Raw genomic sequence first — 22784 nt, 5'->3', positions numbered from 1 at the left:
CAGAGGTGCATAACCCTTATCCTTTTTTTTGCATCGCGTAGTGTCATCCAGTTATTACAGCTCAATGGTTAAATTTACAAATACATCAATCGTGCATCGCAAGGAAATTACGAGAATTGGACAAAATTCGCCGACATCATGATTGATTAACTGCTTTTGACCTTTGTCGGTGTTGAATCATCCCTGCGAGTGATACTAGGTTGGCAGCTCCTCAACTAAACCCTACTTTGGTTCGGTATCACGATCTTACTAAGAATCTTGATACTTCACTCCGAGTCAATCAAGGGCTTTGTGGCGAGAACGTACATTCATCTATATCATTGATGTTCTCAATGCAGGTACTATTATATCTAGGAAGAAAGCCGTCGCTATATGTTCATCAGGTTCGCTGCTCGCACTCAGGCTAGTATACCCTCCCGCGAAAATGACGCTAGTCTCAAGCGATCCCGCCTGGTGGCCGATGATCAATTCGTTTCGTTTATCCAGTTATTTTACGTGTTCGTGGTGAGCTAGTCATGTTGATAGCGTCTCATCCTAACACGGACAGCGGTTTCGCAGTTGCCTCATCTACCGCACTGATATACGATTGGGGTGAGTGAAATATTATTGCGGAACCGTTGATATGCTCATGATATTTCCAGTGCTGACGTTCGGAGACGAGGTGGGTTTGTGCCATTACTACGGGACCAGCCATCTCACCAAGAATGGTTCAACAGGTTGAACTGATCTGGGTGAGTGGACACCCGTATCAGAAGATAACGCAATGGTACAATTTTGTCGGTATAGAGGCAACGCTGGTCCTTGATGACTCTTCTGTATCTAATTGTAAGTGACTCGTGTTGTTGGCAAGTTGGGCTAACTCTGATCTGTTCTAGATACGCTACGTTGGAATACCATATTATATGTATGTTTATAGGGTTAATATGATGGCGTTGTGCTAATCAGCCATCCCTCACAATTAGCATCAATATTATGATGGGTGCGTCTCCTTTTACAATGTATTCGCGTCTTCTGATCGGTGGCACACAGGATCTTCGGTGACAGATGCAGTGAGTATCCTGCCCTGGTACCTTTCTATTAACTGTCCTTCTATGTAGGAGTGAGTGCGACGCTCGACCAGCTTCATGTTTCAATACAATGACCACAATAGGTGTGAGTTCGTTTGGACATATCGATTCTTCCAGAATGACCGTTAACCGGATGTTTCAGGCGCTATTCTGTATTCCACATTAAATTGGATCAATGTGATTGTAGCCGCAATGCTAGGTGGTGAGCGACTCTGCTGCATGACCTCAGTGCCATTGACTGAAACATCGTATAAGTCATCACGCTTACTCGGTTACACGCCATGTATCAGAGGTCCAGAAAGATCCTTATCTTTCTCACTATAATCCTCTTGGTTGTCAACATTACCTGCGGAGTGATTGCGGCAATGGTTCTCAGCTACACGTCAGGGGGTAAGCTTTAGTTACATATCAAGGAATTAAGCTCGTTTGACGAATAGCAGAGGAGCTCATTCTCTCCGGCACACATGCATGTGCTTATATCTATACAGCAGACGACCTACTCCTGATCTCCGTAACTTGGATACTCACCGCCATATGGGAGGTTCTTGCACTCTGCCTTTCAGTTTGGGTTGCTGTGAAACACTTCCGTGAGCTGCGACGACTCGGCCCATCGACAAGATCGACCATCAGGGACTGTTTCAGAGTGTTACTAGAATCACATTTGGTTTACTTTGCAAGGTAAGCTTGTAATTGAACGCGGTTATCTTTTTACGCTGAAAGGCCGCGCTTGCTAGCTTCACCGTTGTTTGTTGCTCCGCCTTCGGTACTCAGCTCTCTCCAAAGGTCTCGGTGCGCCTATTTGTCACCGATATCTACGTGTGACCGCTGTTCATCATTTTTATAGGACCTAGATTCTGCGGGAGTCCAGATTTCTAACGCTGTTTTTGAGATTTTCTCGTACATACAGATGTTTGTGCTGGGACCACGCCTCATCCTTAGCTTGCGAATGTATCATGCCGACCTCGTGGCCAACTCCGATGCAGCAGCTAGCATAACCTCAATTGCTTTTCAGGATACTATACATGTGCCAACTTTCAGTAGTGTGTAGCAGGGGAATGCCTGTCAGGTAATCTGCAGGTATCAGGAAAGATTGCTTGAGGTTTCGTCATGGTACTTCGAATAGTTTGTTCTGAGTTCCGGCTTTGAAGAGAAATATTCTGGATACACAAAATTATTTTCTTTTTGTATCACTACTTGAGTAGCAACTACACCGTCGGACCGAGTGACACACTGAGATCATCCTGAATCTCTCATTTATTGGAATCGTCTGATTACGAGAAAGGATTGGTGTCGCATTCCTTTTTTGGTAAGGCCTCAAATTTGTTATTCTCATTGTCAAAGCTCTGGTTGCAAACCATTCAATTTCGTTTCAACTCCTTGCCAACTTGCAGCACTTCCTTGTTTGCGATGCAGCGGTGTGAGAAATGATATTGTACAATCGAGGCAGGCGCGCTGGTAAAAATTACGTGCTGTGGGCTACTGTGGACACGCTACCGCGGCTGTGAAATACTTGTTAGTCATCAGAACAATGGCACAACCCCATGGAGAACCGGCTGAGTCGTTGCGTTTTTGTTCTATGCATGACTGTAAACTTGTTCTTGTATACTCTTGACGTGTTCGCTAATGAGATGCACATCCAGAAATTCCAAACGGTCATTATAAAGTCCAGCTAACATCTCGAAACAGCTTCAATTTGAACGACTCCCTCTTACAACCCCTAACTTCTATCACTTAACACTTGCTCCTCCATTAACATGCGTAACTTGCTCGCTGCCTGGTACAAGAGTACTGAGGACCTGCTCAACTACTGCGAACCTCTGCTTGTATATGGGGATGCTAAAGATAGCGCACAGCTAGCATTGTACGTTCATGCTCCATGTTCGCTGCGACGACGACTGATTCGAACTACCATTAGCCTCAGGGGCATGAACAGCGCAGTTCATTTTCTCGAAGGACGTGTTGCTCATGACGACCAGAACGGCGTAGCCTTAGCGGAAGAATGCAGCCATCAAGTAGAAAAGTTGCACTACACACTTTTGGATGTGAGTAGACCGATTTTGTTGCGCATAGGTAATGGCTTACTGTTTTCTTAGAAAGAACAAGAAGCCAAAGGTTTGAATGACCAAAGCTGGAGAAAGAGACTAGCTGTCATGGAATGTAAGTATTTTTGATGTGATAATGGACTGCGACTTAATTGCTCCCGTTTCTAGTCCAAGAGCAAAGGAAGCTGAAGAATAGTTTAAAGGATGACACCGCAGGGCCGGAAACCGAGAAGGTCATATACCAAGAAGGCATTGGTTTCAATCTTGATTACATTAGCACCCGTCTACTTCACCTTGCTCAAGCAAGTCCCCCAGAGATGTAACAAGTTGCCGCCACCGTGATCCTGTCAATGGAATGGCTAGGACTATCTGTACCGTAGTATCATAGACGTACTTGCGATAATATTCACATTTAGTATAGTTTGTGGAACATGCAGAGTTTAATTGTCAGGCTAGTGTCCTTCAGGATGCATGTTAGGATGAACTCGCTGAGGATTGAGCTGCGGCTGTCAGCCTGAGCGCGATTTTCATGACGCTCTTTTCAGCCAGGATTAAGTCAGGCTCGTGCCGAATGGCAAGGTACACTAGAAACGTACTTCTAAGAGGGGAGCTCACAGTTAGCTGTTTGAGCGGGAATATTGCAATTCGACAAGTGGGCTTTGAAATCCAGCTGTAAGCGGATCTGTGTAATCACCGAGCTAGAAGTTAGAACACTCAAGTACACAGGTTGACATACGAACGAATCCAGATGCTTGTCAGTGCTTGGCGTTCGTCGATTGGCTTGGATAAAGACTGAAGGACAATGTACAGACCAGGTACGTGATTCAGAAGTTCAAGGATTTCCCTTGCGTGAAAGTTGCTCAAGAGCAGGCTGAAATAATTATTGGATTCGATAAAGACATTATATTTTCCTATAACTAACCCACCGCTGAGACTACCGAGCGCAACGTCATTTAATCTTGAGTGGGTCGAAGTTAGCAGGTTCGCCTGAACAGATGGGGATGACCGCAATGCCGTCCTCGTCAGAGTTTCTGTTGTCGCTTTCACTATCATTGAGCTCGCGCCGCTCTGTATCAAGGCAATAATAGAATGGAAATTCATCCTCGATCTGTTTGCGAGCCAGCGATGTGGGGTGATGGAAGTCTTCGGGATTGGTTTTGGTGTTACTTTCGAGGTAGAGCAGATTCTTCTGTTGACACGATATCCGTGTGTTGTGTATAGCATTGTCTAGGCAAACACTGAATGTCGATTTTTCGTAACTTGTTACTAGACGAGTATGATGTAGCGGAACAGTAATATCGATCCACTTACCGTCATACTGTGGCAGTCGAGGGTACACCTGACAGGACCACGGTGCAGTGTTCGCATTGGGATGTGCATTTTTTCGCACTACTTGCTGACACAGCTAGCCACTGAACTGCGTTGAGGTTCAGTCATACATTTGGGGGAACTGCCAAGGCGGCTCGAGTACCTGGAGGCTGGGACTGCCAGGACTGCGCAGCTTCCAGTCAAATTGAAGGTCATGTGATGTTTAGGGCTGGCCTCGGGTACAAGAGTCATAGTAGGCCTAACCCGAGTCATCATCACTCCGAATTCATATAACCAGTCTAGGACTCTAGGGGAGACCGGCCTGGTATCCAGTCTTATACTACCACAGACGACGCTTGGATGTTGTCGATAGTTGTAACGTCAAAACCCTTCTCTCTACAGGACCGTCTACTGCATCAGCTAGATGTGGTAGACAATGTACGTTCGTATCACCCAAAAACAAGAATTGCACTGTCTTGCGGCACCCTTCCATAAGATCCACATACCTGTTGTGGCCCAGCCATTTCCTCACAAGCAAGGAAACTGCCACATCTTCTGTCCCAATAATAGGCTTGGACATTGATGGCTTTTCAGAATCCACATAGTCACCGCTGGTCAGCAATGGTCTGCTGATCTGAGTATGACTCAGATGGGCATGCCATGATAACTGTCTCCTATACTTCCTTCGATTTTCAAAATGGCTTGTGACCCTTTCGTGGATTCTCATACTGACGTTTTCCCTGAACAAGTGACTTGTGGCGGCCAGCCAGCGAGCGCCCATTGCATATTTGGATCTGTTTTTTGTTTGCGGTGGTCAAAACCCTAGGCGGCGGGTTTAAACTGTCCACAAAGAGAGTTCCTCGGTCAATGGTGTTCAAGTTCGGGCCACACAGCCACTGGCCACAACCGCTTTGCGCACATCCTGTAGTACAGTATATAAAGTGAGTTCCGTCTTTCGGTCTCTCAGCATATTCCCCAGATCCAATTACAACAACAAAAACGACTGAAAACCATGGCCCTCTCCTGGAACAGCCCTAAGCCTCCCAAACGCGACGAAGTTACCCAGTGGCACGATAGCACCAACGTTGTTCTCGACTATTGTCAGACCTATCTGAACTATGGCAGCGCCACGGATGATGTCCAAAGCTCTTCGTAAGTTGCATCCAGTTAACGACTAACTGTCTCCTTGACTATCCCGCCGTTTAGTCTCCGAAACATGAACGGCGCGCTTTTGACCGACACCCGCCTTACCTATGACGAGCGACTGGCCGAGGCACAAACATATAATTATCAAGCTCAGTACCTTAGCATGAAGTTGCAAATCGTACGTCGTAGTTATCCCTCGTGGTCAGTATCGTTTTATTATATTTGGTATATTTTAGCTATATCATCGAGAGAACGGCTTGGACTACAGAGCGTGGGCTCAAAGATATGCTGTCTTACACGGTATGGATGGCCATCCCGTAGAATTTTAGGAGACTGATCACCCTTCTTTTGTCTAGAGAGAGGTTATGGAGCAAGAACAGCTGCAGCTGATAAAGCAGCTTTGTCCGATCCCTATGTTGTCACCATCGATCCCCGGACCTTTGTGATCTCCCGGCCGTCCTCTTTTCGATGATAGGACGTCGCGCTCCGCTTGGATTCTGGGGCGACTAATATCCCAGTGTCTCATTAATTATGTATCGGCGGTTGTGTCGAAAAATGTGTTGAATACATTATTTGTTATTAACATGCACTACTAGTGGGAAGAACACTCGTCTTCTGTATACGTAAAATGTCAAACCATTTAGCGCCCAGAAGTATTTTGAGGCCGAGCTCAACCCGACATTGTTTTTGTCTTCAACGTCGCTTCGTTGACAGCACTAATCAGAACACGTTTCACAACGACGAAACAACAAGCCCCGCCGACGTGGCCGCAGGATCCCGCCTATTCACGCGCTGCCATAGAAACACGACATACATAGTATTGTTTCCACAGAACAAGGACAACAGAGCGGCACAAGCGGTAGATGCTTCGACTGTCTGGGCACGCATCCATCTCTATGGTGCCTAACTAGAAGAACGGTCCGTAAGTTACAAGAATTACCAAACCCACTTTTGTGGGCATGATTCCCTGCTCCGCTGTGCCCCTTGGAACCTGATTGTTTTCGCTTCTGGAGCTATTTCTGCTGAAAGATATAAGATGCGCGCTCGGCCGGTTAATCTCCAGTCAACTTCAACAACCACTTTCTTTCCCCAAGCTCATCGCCTGTCATGTCGATCACGATTATCCAGAAGTTTGTGTATCATGGTGCTTCTGTGGAGTATGCTTCTGATTGTCCGATGGGCACTCGGGAGATGGTTCAGACGTGGTATCATCAGACTAGCGAGGTGCTGCGACAGTGTACTGCGCTGATGCGGTACGGCAACGAGAGCGACGTGGCGCAGTTTAGCCGGTGAGTTCGTGTGGCTTTTTCTTTTTCTAACTAATCTCACTCGCATGTCTACAGCATACAAGCGATGAGAACTGTCATGTGGCAGCTTATTGATAAGAAAACTAGAGAAAGTCTTTCGAGGGCGGTGTCTCTGGGCGATATCTGCCTTAACCTGTCGTTTGAGTTGTACAGTCAGCTGCAGGAGGTGAGTCCAGTGTTTCGCTTGTGGATCGTTATTCTGATATTTGCTGTTTAGAGAGAGTCGTGTGGTCATACTGGAAAACGACGGAGCTCAGCTTATACTACTACCATAAGCGGGTCTTACACGCACATATAGCCAAAGAGGCATAGAGCCTTGCGAGATGCTGGCCGCTTGCCCTAGGTAATGAGCCTCTGATGATCTCCGGTGTCTTACTGAGTCATGCCGTTTAGGGTTCAAGAACTACATCGAGCTGTGCCAGCTATACCTTGAGAGGGTGACCAGACCCTATATCACTGCATTACACGCTACAGTTGCATCAAGTTGCGTCAAGTTGTCCTTGTAAACTGTTCGAGCAGTATGTGTACACGAGTTATTGCCAATTGCTGGCACCTGTTCATACATCGCGTGTTGTGGTAGTATTTAGAAGTAGAAGAGCATCACCGGTTACCGGTTCCCCTTGCCTATCAGGGGATGCCAGCTGGCTGGGGAGAGACTCATCAGTGTATTTATATTATGAATAGACCAGGCACGTTATTGAATGGGCGATGTGCATTTGAATTGCCACGCACAGCGACTCGCTTCGGGGTTTTCTATGCAGAGAGCGACTCGCTTGCAGGCGACCACCGAGATCAAATGTTGAAAATCCTCATTGAAGAGATTGGGAGGACGTAGCCGAAGAATTGGTCTGCCTTCTGTTGGTCGTGTGACGTGCGTAGTCTAGATTGAGTTGGTCATCCGGCGTTCTCTGCTGTAGTGCTGTGATGATGCTTCGAGAACGCCATAGCCATAGATTGCGGGGAACGTTATGCGTGTGCTGCGGATTGTTCCATTTCGTCTCGGAAGCTTTGGGAAGAAGTTTCATGACACATAACCGATTTTGAGTAGGGAACAAGCCATACTTGGGTTAGACCAGAGGGTACTAGTTATTTGGATATCAGGAAACGCTGTCGGTAGCGACTTGGATCATGACCTGGTTATGCATATAGGGTACCTGTAGAGGGTACCAGTTATTAGGAAACGGTGACTTGAATCATGATCCATGGCGCAGTAGTGTGAAATGGAGGATGATAAGAGCTGAATCTGACATTTTTCCCACGCTGCTTGAGAGAGATGGTGCCTGAGATAAGTATAGTTGATGAGTACTACATAGTGGTGTAGCTCAGCTGTTCGCAAACGGCTCGTCTTGCAATTTGCAATTGGTTTTACTAATAAGTCTGTTCCATGTGTTGCTTGGGGAATATTTAAGCAACCGGCTAGTAACTGATATGTTCGGCGCAAAGATCATGACGACGGATGAGTTTCATGGTACCGATCATCCTCGCCATGCACTAGTACTTGGGGACATTGGAAATGTTTTTTAGACTCCGAAACATACAACCCAATCAGTAGTAAAAGTTATATTGCGATGACGATCAGTGATACGTACCAAGGCACTGGCTAGTATGTAAGTATCAGAAGGGCCGTCGACGTGCAGGGTGTTGTTGCGTATAGGAGACGACTCCTATAATTAGTCATAATGTGCCTTGCCCTTTCCTTGGTGGTCCCTTCATAATGTCTTGATGCAGTGCTGAGCAGGCGCGTGAATATGTGATGTATACAAACTCCGCTCTCGAAAAATCCTACTAATACTCCGGATCCCTGTCATCTCGGATATCACCCAGCGCTCATACCATGCCCGACTTCTCAAACACAGTCGTCAGTCTTGGGTCCGGCCTCTGGAAGAGGGCAACAGCCACGGGCCAGGTGAACTTTTCTTCTACAACATACCTCTCATTCACAACTGAACCATGCTTCAGGGCGGCTTATTGTCAGGAGTAGATCCCTCATCCTTCACCACTTCCGATCCCCTGAGGCTATGGATTATACAAATGGGTCACTATATTCTTTCGAAAGTCTACCACACCTTTCTAAGCCAGCCGCAGGTATAATCATTATGATGGGGCAGCTACTCTCACTTGGTTTGGGCAAAATCAAACAGCCGAAAGTCATCGCTGAAGTTCTTGGCGGCATTCTCCTCGGTGAGCTCATCTTTCATATTGTACTAACACCTGCTCATCTTATCCTAGGTCCAACTGCAATGGGACGAATACCTGGTTTTACAGAGCACATCTTCCCCGCTCAATCCCTCCCATATCTCTCTCTCGTTGCCAACATTGGCCTCTGCCTCTTTCTCTTTATAATCGGTCTTGAAATCGACGCCAGCATCATCAAGCGTAGTGTTCGCTCATCTCTCTTCATTGCACTCTCCGCCATGGCCTTGTCCTTTGGTCTCGGTGCTGCCATCTCTGTACCACTCTACCACAACCTCATTCCTTCTTCCGTTAAGTTTACGAACTTCATGCTCTTTACTGGCGTGTCATTCTCTATCACAGCTTTTCCCGTTCTTTGTCGCATCCTCACCGCACTAAAGCTCCTAGACACAACCGTCGGCATGGTTGTCCTGTCAGCTGGTGTGTGCAATGATGTAGTCGGCTGGAGTCTGCTGGCGCTAGCCGTGGCCCTCGTCAATGCGACCTCCGGCCTTACAGCTCTATGGATCCTACTGACATGCGTGGCATTCGTAATATTTCTCCTGTGGCCCGTTAGAATCGCGCTGCTGTGGTTTGCTAGGTTCACTGGAAGTACGGAGAACGGTCCCACTATGTTCTTCATGACAGTTACCATATTAATATTCTGGGCATGTGCGTTCTTCACGGATATTGTCGGCGTAAATGCTATCTTCGGTGAGTGATGACATCTCTTCCTGATGTTCAACACTTATCTAGGATGTAGGGGCCTTCCTGGCAGGACTCATTGTTCCCCGCGAAAGCGGTCTTGCTATCGCACTAACCGAGAAGCTCGAAGATATGGTGACAATCATATTTTTGCCTCTGGTATGGGTATCTGAATCTGTCACGTCGATAAGACTAATTAGTTCGCAGTACTTCACACTCTCTGGCTTAAGTACTAACCTTGGATTGCTTAACACTGGTCAGTCCTGCCAACCATGACTCGCATTGATCATTTATGAACCTTTACGGCAGGCACCATTTGGGGATTCACTTTCGCAATTATATGTCTGGACTTTTCTGGAAAATTCACTGCATGTACGATCACCGCACGGATAACCGGAATGAGTTGGCGAGAGTCAAGCACCGTCGGATCATTGATGAGTTGCAAAGGGTTAGTGGATTAATTTCCTCCATCTTATTTGGTCACTGACATTTTTTTAGTCTCATCGAATTGATCGTGCTCAACATTGGGCTCAATGCCGGTATTCTCACCCCAACGGTGTTCTCAATGTTCGTCTTCGAAGCGTTGATCCTGACGTTCATGACTACACCCCTCGTCTCTGTACTTTATCCTCCCGAACGCCGGACTCTTGCAGCAGTTGGAGGTGTTTCACGGGCGTCACCTGGAGATCTAGGCGAAGACAGGAGCGATCGTAAGTTTCCTATGACTGAGGATCAACCATGGCGCTCCCGCTTCACTGTTGTCCTCGACAAATTCGACCACATGTCTGGAATGTTGGTAGCCACTCAACTGGTGTGCACGCCCTCTCTTGAATCACCTATGTCGACGACTGTATCTGACAAGATGAAAATGCCTAATGTCAGCGTGGATGCTCTTCGTTTGATTGAGCTGTCGGACCGTACCTCGGACGTTATGAAGTCCTCAGCGGTTGACACCCTCATCCACACTGACCCGCTCCTGAGTGTGTTCCGCACCTTTGGGGAACTCAATGATATACCGGTTTCACTCTCGCTTTCAATTGACCCTCATGACAACATGCCGGGTACTGTAGCTCATCATGCCAAACGATACGGGTCCCAGCTCGTCCTCTTGCCGTGGCTATCGCCGTCGTCCAACTTCGGCAATACAAGTGGAGACCTATCTGGTCTGAAAACCGATCTGAGTCCATTCGAAGCATTTTTTGGCGGATCAAAACACACTGGCAAGTCCCCAGCCGTGATTCACTCACAGTTCGTGCGCAGAGTATTCGCAGAGAGCAAGGCGGATGTTGCGCTGTTCATCGATCCAGCCGGCACAGGCACTGGGAGTGCGCGGCACATATTTTGCCCATTTTTCGGCGGCCCAGATGATCGGCTTGCGCTCGAGTTCGTGGTGCAGCTTTGTACTAATCCCAGAATGAGTGCAACGATTATGAGGATGTCAAAAATTGGCACTGAGACTGCTGCGGTTGAAAGGCCGTCGCTCGTACATCTAGATGGGAAAGAAAGTTTAGATACGGATATGCCGGATCTAGCATACAAAATGCCTGTCTCTTCGGTAAGTTATGTTGTTTCTCTATCTCGGTTATTTTCTGATGCATGCTTTGTAGAATCTTGCTTTTCCAGACACAGTTTATGGCCAGGCCAACGCGGAAATGCGGTTTCAATCCGAGACAGCTAATAATTTCCTGTGGGGGCGATACGCCAACTCTCAACTCCCGTATGACGCACCCTCCTCGCTGAGGGCTGCCCTTTCCCGGATCGAATTCTCCGAGTTCTCATCACCGTTACCGCTACATTCTGCCATCCAGTTTGCGTCTGCGCACAAGCCTGTTTTGGTAGTGGTAGGGCGCTCACGGCGCCTTGCAGGGGAGGATCACACGTCAGAGCTGCAACAGATCCTTAAGGAGCGGGGCAGCGTGGGGCAAGATGTTATTAGAAAAACTATCGGTGATCCTGCAACTGCGTTTGTTGCCTCGGGGTGTGCGACTGCTGTCGTGGTTCTCCAGGCTTCGAATATTGATACTTGACGGAGGGGACGTCAAGTTTGTATCTGAGACAATTGTTTATTATTTTGGTGTATATACCACTGTACTGCATGTATAGCTACCATCTAATATCTTGGATTCCATCTTGGTGTAGTAGTCTACGTAGTACCGCCGTGTATAATAGTAGAGTTCACAATTGCAGATTGGTTCCCAGTCACTTTGCGCGCTGGCCAACATCGGAGTCGGAGTCTCGATGACGACGAATCCAAAGGTCGATGCTATACATATGATTCATTCAGGTTAGTTTGATAGTGCTAGTGATGACGCGAGATGCAAAGTCTTGCCGGAGAGAGTCCCGGCATCTGCCGAAAGGAATCCAAAGTAAGTAAACTCCTCTGCGCTCGGCGCTGCCATTCGCTGGTCCAAGCATAGTACTAGTGCCCATTCGCCACATCACTCCCACACCTGCCAACCGCATTCACGCATGCATTGCCTTCCAGGTGGCATTATACCAGTCTACTAGGCTACGATGGGCATTAGACCAAATTTCAATTTTCCTCCTTTCCATCTCACGAACGGCCGGACATTGTAGTCACGACGGTTGCCATTACGATGCCTTTGCTAGCAGCTAGATGAGCCAGGATGTGAGATTTGTGCAAGAACAACCAGCTTCGTCCAACATGCTCGGTGATACCAATTATTGAGGAATCGTTTCATTGTCGGATATAATTGGACTACCTGTCATCTTCACCCCCTAAATCAAATCCGTACTGCGAACGCCCTCGAACAGCATCTAGCCACGCAGCAGACTTCCCAGAGTCACAGCCAGAAGTGATTCCAAGTGATCCGCAGTGTCATCTTTGGCAACTTCACGGGACGTGTGCATGATTCGGTTTGCGTCATGTTGGGGTGGTGATGGAACTCCGCTCTTGCGGTTGGTATTACAAGTGCAGACTAGGCGAGGTGAGATTCCCTCACTTGTATCTATCTTTCTATTATGTCTATGCTCACGGATGCTTTGCTTTTTCGAATCTGGAAGAGGGAGACCACGGGCCAGGTAAGTGTTTTTTCTATGACGTACCATTCGTGCACAGTTAAAGGGTGCTGTAGGGTGGTTTATTGTCAGGAGTAGATCCTACGGCGTTCACCACTGCTGATCCAGTGAGGCTATGCATTATTCGAATATGTAAGCGTCCTCTGCTCCGAGTGCGTCGGTGGTGTCAATTTAAATACGTTATAGGTATGATTGTTCTGATTGGGCGATTGCTATCACTCGCCTTGGGCAAGATGAGACAGCCGAAAGTCATCGCTGAAGTCCTTGGTGGAATTCTCCTCGGTCAGCTCGTCTCTCGTATGGTACTAACAGCTGCTCATTTCATTGTAGGTCCAAGTGTAATGGGGCGAATACCCGGTTTCACCGAGCACATCTTCCCCGCTCAATCCTTCTCATATCTCTCACTCATTGCCAACATTGGCATCTGCCTCTTTCTCTTCATAGTGGGTCTTGAAGTCGACGCAAGTATCGTCACGCGGAATGCTCGCTCATCTCTGTTCATTGCACTATCTACCACGGTCTTGTCCTTTGGTCTCGGCGCTGCAATCTCTGTGCCACTCTACAACAACTTCATTGGTCCCCCCGTCGAGTTTGTTCACTTCATGCTTTTCACCGGCGTGTCATTCTCTATCACCTCTTTCCCCGTTCTTTGTCGCATCCTCACCTCATTGAAACTCCTAGACACAACGGTCGGCGTCGTTGCTCTGACAGCTAGCATGTGCAACGACGTATTCTGTTGGAGTCTCTTGGCACTGGTCGTGGCTCTTATCAATGGGACCTCCGGGCTTACAGCTCTATGGATCTTGCTGGCATTCGTAGCATTCACAGCATTTCTCATGTGGCCGGTTAGAATCGCGCTGCTCCAGTTTTCTGGGTTCACAGGAAGTCTGGAGAACGGCCCTACGATATTCTTCATGATTGTTATCTTGATCGTGCTTTGGGCATGTGCATTTTTCACGGATATCGTGGGGATCAGTGCATTTTTCGGTGAGTGATGTGGACTGCTGCGATAAAGCAATGCAGACCTCATGTTCAGGTGCGTTCCTGGCGGGCGTCGTTGTCCCCCGCGAAGGAGCCCTTGCTGTCTCGCTGACGAGGAAACTTGAAGATGTGGTGACGATTGTGTTTTTACCTCTGGTATGGGCGCTGGATTTGCTGCGATCGATTGGCTCATTACTTGACAGTACTTCACGCTCTCTGGGTTGAATACAGATCTTGGATTGCTTAACACTGGTCTGTCCTGCCGATGGCGACCTACACTGATCATACATATACTGATGCTTTTGGCAGGTACGACTTGGGGATTCATCATCGCAATCATATGTCTGGACTTTGCTGGAAAATTCAGTACCTGTACGATCACCAGTCGGATTTCTGGAATGAATTGGCGAGAGTCTAGCACTGTTGGATCGTTGATGTGTTGTAAAGGGTCAGTTGTCTGATCCTCTCTAGATTGTGTGGTCTTGACAGTCTCTTAGTCCCGTGGAATTAATCATTCTCAACATTGGGCTTTCTACTGGCATTCTCACCCGAAGAGTGTTCTCGATGTTCGTCCTCGAAGCCCTTGTGCTGACTTTCATAACCACACCCTTGGTTCTCGTTTTTTATCGTCCTGAACACCGGGTTCGTGCGCTTGCTGGAGAGGTTCCACGTTGGTCGATTGGAGATAGGGAGGAAGATATAGATGACCCCCAGTCTCCCGTGACTGAGGATCAACCGTGGCGCTCCCGCTTCACTGTTGTCATCGACAAATTCGACCACATGTCGGGAATGCTGGCGGCCACCCAACTGGCACTGCCAAGTCCTCGAGGAACTGAGACATGCGTGAATGCTCTCCGCTTGATCGGGATGCCAGACTTTAATGAGGACATGAAGATGTCTTCAGCAGTGCGTACCCTCATCCGTGCTGATCCGGTTATGGGCGCCTTCCGCACCTTTGGAGAGCTCAATAACATACGCGTTTCGCGTTCGCTTTGTTTTGTCCCGTATGAGGACATGTCAAAAACTGTCTTCGATCATGCGACGCAACATGGATCTGAGCTCATCCTCTTGCAATGGTTCTCGCCATCGTCCATTCACGGAGAGGACCCATGTAGTCCACGCAGCACGAAAATCGAACCTACAGGTACGGGAAACCCGGTAGCCATGATCCACTCGCAGTTCGTGCGTAAAATATTGGCAGAGAGCAATACGGATGTTGCCCTGTTCATCGATCCGGGCACTTCTCTCTCTGGGACCGGCCCCGGGAGTGCGCGCCACATATTTTTCCCCTTTTTCGGTGGTCCTGATGATCGACTGGCGCTTGAGTTCGTGATGCAGCTATGTACTAATCCCGGGATTAGTGCGACAGTAGTGCGGATGTCGAAAGGTGGTGCTGCGCGTGTTGCGGCACAATGGCCATCGATCGTGCGTCCAGAGCCGGAAGACAGTGATAAAACACGGGATAAAGGATACCACGGAATGCCTATTCAATCAGTACGTTGACTGTATGTGCTTCTCGTCTTTTTCTGATGCAAGTCTTGTAGACTGTCGCTATGCCAAGCATATCGTACGGACAAACACGCTTCGAATCTGAGACAGCCGATACCATCCTCTGGGAGCAATACGTCAACTCGCATTCCTCGTTCGACATACGTCCCTCAATCCGCGCTGCCCTGTCATGCATCACATTCTCTGAGCATTCGTCGTCGATACCGCTACATTCTGCCATCCAACAGGCATCTATGCGCAAACCTGTTTTGGTTGTTGTTGGGCGCTCACATCGCTTTGGATCGGATGATCTCACGCAGGAGCTGGACATGATACTGAAGGAGCGGGGTAGTGTGGAGCAGGATGATGATACTAGGAGCACTATAGGGAATGCTGCGACTGCTTTTGTTGCCTCTGGTTGTGCGACTGCTGTGGTTGTGCTGCAGGCTGCCAATGTTAGCACTGACTGAAATGGTGGGGACGTACGTCTGATTGGTACGTATATTTGAGATATTTAATACTGTATATCAATACTTGTATATTGTAGTAACGACCTCGCCTAGATGCGTGTGTAATGTTGATGAAGGGTTCTTGACATTTTCCAGTTCCCACTTACTCAAGTGCTCACATTAGTGTTTGGAATATTGTTCATGATGTTCTGAAGCGGTATGGATCTTCTACTCTGTTTAAGTAGTCTCTACACAATGAATTATGTCGTGTTTGATCAAAAGAGTATGATTTGTACAAGTGTCTGAATTTTGAAAGCCTTGAGTATGTGTAAGCCTGCTGCTTACGACATCTAACAATCACATGACCTCCCCTATATATCATGCTACTTGACATCATTCTCGGTCGAACAAGGGTTAACCACTTACCATCACCTACTCATTATATTATGTTCCAAATATCCATGGTCTTGTCCTATTATTCTTCGTCTGATTCACTTAGTGTTACCCGCCATTATCCCAGCGGGCCCTTTCCACTTTTTTTTTAATATCGACAATACCCATATTCTCTACAACCTTACCTCTCAAACTGCTGGGCGACCCACCCACCTCATAAACCATTAAACTGCCTCCTAAACAGGGAAAACCAACAGTCAAACAGTCTCTGACCATGTGTTCATGTGCACAGAACCAGAACCAACCCTCTAACACAGGCTGAGCATACCCTCCTCAATGAACACAATGGCTGCTATAAGTGCAGGAAATTCTATGTCTCACACCGATTGAAGGATTGCAATGACAGCCCACCTGATCCTACCACATACAAGACATTGACAGAGATGGATGCTGCCATGTCAAAACCAAGATCAAACAGACCTGTGAAACCTGTTGCCACAGGCCTGTTGCTCCCATCAGAGCAGTGATGCCCTCGTCAATAATTGAGGAGGAGTCTGATTCTGATGATGACACATGCATAGCTCCTTTTGAAATCCCCCATTTTATTTGGCCCTGTCTTTTGATGGGACCTTCCTCTACTTCCTTCGAGCACTGTAGAGATACAACAATGGCTGGGCACTACACAAAGTAAGTAACCAGCAATATAAAATGTGTTGTGGTCTTGCACAACCTAGTCTGCTATACTTGTGAGACAAGTGCATTCAACCCGAGGGGTTAGCTGTTTGGGATAGGTCTGTAGTTAGTGAAACAATATGCGGTCAAAAGTCTGAGTGTGGGAAATAATGTCCGAAGGTATAATTACAATGTCTGATGCCAAAGTGTCGGGTCTGATGTTTTTGGGTTAGCGGGCTTGGGTTTGGGTTCAGCAGATTGCAGGGAATAGTGATAGTGAATGTTGGGAAAGTGAGCGGTATGCGGATTAATGATGATGACTGGTATTTTGGATAGAAAGAGTGGTAATATTCACAATATCAACTAAGAACTATGAAATATCGGGTTTGACCCCTAAGTATCAGGAAACGGCTCCCTACTACTTGGATGATGAAAGGTACTTGAAGTCAGTCCAATATATATGTAAGTACATAGAAATCCAGAAACCTATAGGTGAAAGTAGTGGCAGAATATTTCAGATCTGAAGTACATGTAAACAAACACGAGGTGCTGCGGACAACAGGAAAACATGTAATAGCGCTGGCTATGATGTGAGTAATGTGCAAAATAATGAACTACGCACCTAGTGGGGCTAGTGAGACGGGACACGGATAGGATGGGTGTGCAGGATTTTGGGTCAGCCAATGTGGCTGAAATGTCAGGTCCACTAGTCAAAGTGTTGGGTTGCATTGAGTTAGTGTTGGGTTACATCAAGGAATGTATGGTGTACAATGAGCATTTGACGTGTATCGGGAAATCAGTGAATGTGAGCTCAGCACGAGGCTGAGTGCTACAGCACATAGACACATTAATTGACCATGAGTCACACTTAGTTCTTATTAATGATGAGCTTGTGACTAAAATGGGTCTACAAAGACGCAAACTGCACAATACAATTGAAGTGAGCTTGGCCTTTCTGGCACCATCCATTTCTTCTTCTTTTTCATTCTCTGAATACATGCTTTTATGCCCTTCATCTATAAATCATGACTGGTGTTCATGTACGATATGGGCTATCATTGCACCCAACCATGTTGTGCCCCTACTCCTTGGGGGGCCTTTCTTATCACACAATTGTCTTCTCATAGATCATGAATTACAGACCTGCATCAACAAAAAATTGCAATATGACCTGTTACATCCCCCTGAGCACAAGAGACACACACCAATACCTTCACAATGAGATGTGAAACACCTGTGCAAGGGTGTGATCAATGAGTTGTGCTCAGTATTAGGAAATCAGCATAAGGACCTTGAAAATCACACTATGATGGAGGCACCATATATCATGGCTGTCATACACCAGCAAATAGATACATTGGCCTTCACTGAGAAAAATAAAGAACAACTGGACCGATGTAGGAACTGATTCCTGGCTAGGCTTGTAGAGACTGTTTTTACTTTAGTGTTATGTTTGCACCTTAGCTTACATAAGAAAGTTACCTTTTCACCAGTTACCAGTATGAGTCTGAGTCTTCAGCAAGTATTCATGATATTTCCTCTCCTCTGAGCCTTGAGCCTGGTCCAGAAACCCTTTAGGGTTGAATTGCAGCTAGGTTCTGCAAGACCCAACACATTGTTCTGAATCACCATCAGAATTGTTGTACCCACACTGATTGGACACTGAAATACATCATAAGTATGAAGACCGGTTCCCAGATGACATCCCTCATATTGATCACCTCCCAACTGATGTTGTACACTGAATCCACCTGAAAGATCCGGACAAAATCATACAATGTTGAAGATAAAATACATCACACAAATATTGAGAGGCCTGGGAGGCACTCTTGGATCAGCATGTGGCAGCAGGATGGCTACAACCATCCTCAAGTTCATTTGTGTCCCCCACATTCCTAATCCTGAAGAAGGACTCCACAGCTCTACCAAGATGGGTAAATGACTACTGCATATTAAACACAAATACCATACCTGATAATCACCTGCTGCCATGGATAGACAAGATTTTGTGAGACTGCGCTAAAGGAAAAATATTCAGTAAGATTGACATGACAAACTCATTCTTTCAGACCTGGATACACCCTGATGACATCAAGTATATGGCCATTGACACACCGAAAGGACTTCACACAGTAATGCCACAGGGTGGCAGAAATGCACCAGTCACACATCAAAGGCGCATGTACATTGCACTACAACTGCTAATCGGCAAAATATGTCATGCTTACCTGGATGACATTATCATTTGGTCAGAAAATATTGTGAAACACGTGAAACACGTGAAACACGTGAAAAATGTCAAACTGGTCCTGGATCACTTTGGTCACCCCATTTCAAGTACCTCTTAGGTTATATTATACCTATAAGGGTTTTCACCTAGGGGGTGCTTTTTGGATGGTCTGGCCAATGTTTGTTGGTCTTTCCCCAAGTGCATAGGGTCCAAAATAAAATATGTTGGGCATGGTCCAACGATCAAAATAATTTTTGTGTGGGAAAGACCACCAGCCAACATTGGACCATACATACATAATATTTTCCCATGGTGGAGGGGTGTTAGGGGTCCTCTTACCACCCAATTTTCTGCGCCAAAAAATGAAAATTTTGGGTGCATTCTTGGCACCTAATATGCAAGCTAATGGGTCACATAATGACTGTAATTACTATTAGATATGTCTATGAAATAGGATTAGAAAACACAAAATGATCATTCATTCACTGCCCCCCCCCCCTCAGCTCAGGATCTCTCCCTTCTAAAAATGATAATTTATTCACGCCCCCCCCCCCCCCCCCTCAGCCCAGGATCTCTCCCCTCTGAAAATGATCACACATTTACCTCACACCAATATGTCTATAAAATTGCCTACACCTACAGAATCATCACTTGGGGATCGCACTATTCAGATATTGATCCACCAATGCTAGTCTCAGCTACTCGCCTACACCTACAGAGTCATCACTCGGGGATCGCACTATTCAGATATCAACTGTTAAGCCACCTGGTCTGTGTGTCTCACTTTATCATCCTTGCTATTTCCAACAATGCCTGGTTTCAGCAACTTGCCTACATCCATGGAGTCCATCACTTGGGGATCGCACTATTCAGATATCAATTTTTAAGCCACCAATGCTGCCCCCATCACCATCCTGTCAGTTCGCCTCCCATCTCCCAGTCTAAATCACACAGAATGGAATATGATGAAGAGATACAGATTTCAGATTGGGATTGACATGGACAAAGGGTTTGGAAGAAGCATGGTGGTGGAAAGGCATGGTTGATATATACGAGAATCTTGGAAGGAGAATGACAATGGAAAGCTTAGGGTTGATATGGAGGGAAGGACCACAGTGGATGAGACAGGCCCGCAATCAATTATGGGAAGGACCATGGAGGATGGGATAGGCCCTTAATCAATTATGGGACGGACCATGGTGGATATGATAGCTCTGCAATCAATTATGGGATGGACCATGGTGGATGGGAAAGGCCCTTAATCAATTATGGGAAGGACCACGGGGGATGGGATAGCCCCGCAATCAATTCAGGGAAGGACCACGGTGGATGGGAAAGGCCCATAATCAATTATGGGAAGGACCACAGGGGATGGGACAGGCCCACAATCAATTCAGGGAAGGACCACAGTGGATGGGAAAGACCCATAATCAATTATGGGAAGGACCACAGGGGATGGGATAGCCCCGCAATCAATTCAGGGAAGGACCACAGTGGATGGGAAAGACCCATAATCAATTATGGGAAGGACCACAGGGGATGGGATAGCCCCGCAATCAATTCAGGGAAGGACCACGGTTGATGGGAAAGACCTATAATCAATTACAGGAAGGACCATGAGGGATGGGATAGCCCCGCAATCAATTCAGGGAAGGACCACAGTGGATGGGAAAGGCCCATAATCAATTATGGGAAGGACCATGAGGGATGGGATAGGCCCATAATCAATTACGGAAAGGAACACATGGGATGGGATATCTTTGTAATCAATTATTGTCACCCTTGTCCTTAGGTAGATCTACGAGCCAATACTATGCTTGCTTGTGTCAATATTCAAACACCAATTTTGCTGAATTGAGTTTGAAATCAACCCATGTGACATGTGACTCATGATGACATATGTGTCACTGCCGACTTCTGTGGTGTGCTGATTGGAGTGCAAGGCAGGATATTATATGCAGCGTGATTTTAAGTGTATTACATGGTGGAATTGTGGAGAACTTGTCTGAGATAGCATGTAATTACAGTGACATTGTCATAACACAATCTCAATGGTATGGGGTAGAATATGGTGTATACAAGTGTGGATTAGCATGACTCGATGAAATGTCGATATCAAAGGCATAGTGATGGGGGGGAGGGGGGGGGAGGGGTGAAATTTCCATAGCAGAAGCTTACTGGGCCATTACAAGAGTGGGGTGTGTGATATCCACTTAGATGTGAGGAGAAGTATATAGATCTGCCACCTACACAATAACCATGCTGTCGTGCTAAAAATTGAAATATTGGTCAATCAAAGGAAGTGAAGTATAGTATGATGTGCTCACCATGACAATGTCCGCATCAACATCCATACACCACTCCAATTCATCAGCCGCCTGCGAAATAACCATGCTTTCATGCTAAGAATTAAAATATTCATCAATCAAATGAAGTGGAATATAGTAAGACGTGCTCACCACGACAATGTCTGCATCAACATCCATACACCACTCCAATTCGCCAGCCACCTGCGCAATATCCATACTTTCAAGCTAAGAATTAAAATATTTGTCAATCAAACGAAGTGGAATATAGTAAGACATGCTCACCGCGAGCCACTCTAATTCGCCAGCCGCATGCACAATATCCATGCTTTCAAGCTAAGAATTAAAATATTCGTCAATCAAACGAAGTGGAATATAGTAAGACGTGCTCACCGTGACAAAGTCTGCATCAACATCCATATGCGCCTCCAATTTGTCATCCGGCTGATGGATTTCCTGTAGCAATATTAAGTGAGATTGCAAGAGTAAAGGTGGGACATACCATTATGACGTCTCCATCAACATCGAACGAGAAATTGGTTACAATGTCCATACTCCCGACTGATTTCTCTTCAGGCTTCTGCATTCCCTGTAGTGAAAGATGTTACAACTGGGGTATGTCGAGCTGTCTTAGTCCAAGTGGACTGAGATTCGGCGAGACAGACGTGGTTCTTCTCTCGAATGAGAGGTCAAAGGTTTCTGGCTAAGGCAAGTATCGGCGACTTCCTTAGAATGATGGTTCTTAGATAGCAAGGTTGGAGACCTTGCTAAAGGACTAGTTCCAGGTAAAACCCAGTAGATTAAAGTGAAGAACTACATGTGGTACGCTATGTATCTATATAGCGAGAGTTCAAGCGGAGCTTGTAAATGCGTATCAAGATAGAAGGCGGACAGCCCGCTTGGTAGACGATAAGAGATAAGAGATAGTAACCATGGTGCGGACAGCCCGCTTTGATAAGAGATGGTCGGCTAAACATAGTGATGGTTACTAGTACGGAAAGTCAGCTTGGCGATAATGTGAGTAAGAGTCTGGAAAGTAATTGGTCGCTCATCAACAGCTGTGTTTAAGTACCATTGTCCGGTAACAAAGGAGAAGCGAAGAGAATTAATGTGCCATAACAAAAGATGTCAAACATAAATTCGCAATAACAGGTTGTACGAACCACATATGTTGCGCTTTCAATCATTTCGTATAGTTAGTGTAGACGGGAGATGAAGATAATTGTTGAGGTAGTGAAATGGGATGTATTCTCGAAGTTGATATCGAAGTCTAAAGCATAAGTCGGTAAGCAAACAAAGCTAGATTTGGATCATGGTAAGATTGCGCAAGGACTCAGCAATTTTGAGCATTTATCAAAATTATTGGGTCCTCACACAACATCAATTGTTAAAATACACATTTCGAACATAAGATGAGGCCTACATGTACCATAACTAACTTGAAGCATATGCAATGAGACAAACATGAGAACACATAAG

The 22784-nt window shown here is 46.4% G+C and overlaps 8 protein-coding genes across 8 annotated transcripts; 7 read left to right on the top strand and 1 right to left on the bottom strand.

Annotated features, from left to right (window-relative positions):
- Positions 1–372: 372 nt before the first annotated feature.
- Positions 373–2115, top strand: F5147DRAFT_776596 (uncharacterized protein; the record flags this gene model as incomplete). Its single annotated transcript, XM_041441873.1, has 12 exons — positions 373–497; positions 548–591; positions 642–661; positions 717–825; positions 876–904; positions 963–979; positions 1030–1049; positions 1210–1269; positions 1323–1457; positions 1508–1745; positions 1802–1856; positions 1912–2115. The coding sequence occupies 12 exons, from the start codon at positions 373–375 to the stop codon at positions 2113–2115; spliced, it is 1056 nt and encodes a 351-aa protein (XP_041289921.1).
- Positions 2116–2687: 572 nt separating this feature from the next.
- On the top strand, positions 2688–3432 carry F5147DRAFT_762660 (uncharacterized protein; the record flags this gene model as incomplete). Its single annotated transcript, XM_041440596.1, has 4 exons — positions 2688–2928; positions 2983–3109; positions 3161–3224; positions 3278–3432. Exons 1-4 carry the CDS (start codon positions 2822–2824, stop codon positions 3430–3432), a joined length of 453 nt encoding a protein of 150 aa, XP_041289920.1. The 5' UTR covers positions 2688–2821.
- F5147DRAFT_708729 (uncharacterized protein) lies at positions 3387–4669 on the bottom strand. Its single transcript, XM_041438147.1, has 5 exons — positions 4032–4669; positions 3846–3980; positions 3706–3791; positions 3520–3646; positions 3387–3453 (listed from the first exon to the last, which is right to left on the bottom strand). Exons 1-4 carry the CDS (start codon positions 4331–4333, stop codon positions 3522–3524), a joined length of 648 nt encoding a protein of 215 aa, XP_041289919.1. The 5' UTR covers positions 4334–4669; the 3' UTR covers positions 3387–3453; positions 3520–3521.
- Positions 4670–5213: 544 nt separating this feature from the next.
- F5147DRAFT_708720 (uncharacterized protein) lies at positions 5214–6162 on the top strand. Its single transcript, XM_041438146.1, has 5 exons — positions 5214–5358; positions 5450–5569; positions 5624–5741; positions 5800–5863; positions 5920–6162. The coding sequence occupies exons 1-5, from the start codon at positions 5285–5287 to the stop codon at positions 6033–6035; spliced, it is 492 nt and encodes a 163-aa protein (XP_041289918.1). The 5' UTR covers positions 5214–5284; the 3' UTR covers positions 6036–6162.
- A 2419-nt stretch (positions 6163–8581) lies between these two features.
- Positions 8582–11949, top strand: F5147DRAFT_708712 (Sodium/hydrogen exchanger family-domain-containing protein). Its single transcript, XM_041438145.1, has 9 exons — positions 8582–8776; positions 8830–8905; positions 8956–9051; positions 9100–9756; positions 9806–9906; positions 9955–10003; positions 10057–10195; positions 10246–11302; positions 11355–11949. The coding sequence occupies exons 1-9, from the start codon at positions 8705–8707 to the stop codon at positions 11772–11774; spliced, it is 2667 nt and encodes an 888-aa protein (XP_041289917.1). The 5' UTR covers positions 8582–8704; the 3' UTR covers positions 11775–11949.
- Positions 11950–12158: 209 nt separating this feature from the next.
- F5147DRAFT_762655 (Sodium/hydrogen exchanger family-domain-containing protein) lies at positions 12159–15851 on the top strand. Its single transcript, XM_041440595.1, has 9 exons — positions 12159–12695; positions 12772–12789; positions 12843–12918; positions 12973–13068; positions 13117–13773; positions 13823–13923; positions 13971–14215; positions 14265–15261; positions 15312–15851. Exons 1-9 carry the CDS (start codon positions 12648–12650, stop codon positions 15723–15725), a joined length of 2652 nt encoding a protein of 883 aa, XP_041289916.1. The 5' UTR covers positions 12159–12647; the 3' UTR covers positions 15726–15851.
- Positions 15852–18589: 2738 nt separating this feature from the next.
- F5147DRAFT_581431 (uncharacterized protein) lies at positions 18590–18781 on the top strand (the record flags this gene model as incomplete). Its single annotated transcript, XM_041431600.1, has 1 exon — positions 18590–18781. A coding segment is annotated over one exon (192 nt), but the record flags the coding sequence as incomplete, so codon positions are not given.
- A 1449-nt stretch (positions 18782–20230) lies between these two features.
- Positions 20231–20581, top strand: F5147DRAFT_655233 (uncharacterized protein; the record flags this gene model as incomplete). The annotated part of the gene is made up of 1 exon (XM_041433954.1): positions 20231–20581. The coding sequence occupies one exon, from the start codon at positions 20231–20233 to the stop codon at positions 20579–20581; it is 351 nt and encodes a 116-aa protein (XP_041289914.1).
- Positions 20582–22784: the final 2203 nt, after the last annotated feature.

Source organism: Suillus discolor, assembly GCF_016758755.1.
Source record: "Suillus discolor strain FC423 chromosome Unknown F5147scaffold_50, whole genome shotgun sequence".
NCBI lineage: Eukaryota > Fungi > Basidiomycota > Agaricomycetes > Boletales > Suillaceae > Suillus > Suillus discolor.
The sequence above is the reverse complement of the archived record's forward strand: the minus strand, read 5'-3'. Positions and strand labels throughout refer to the sequence as shown.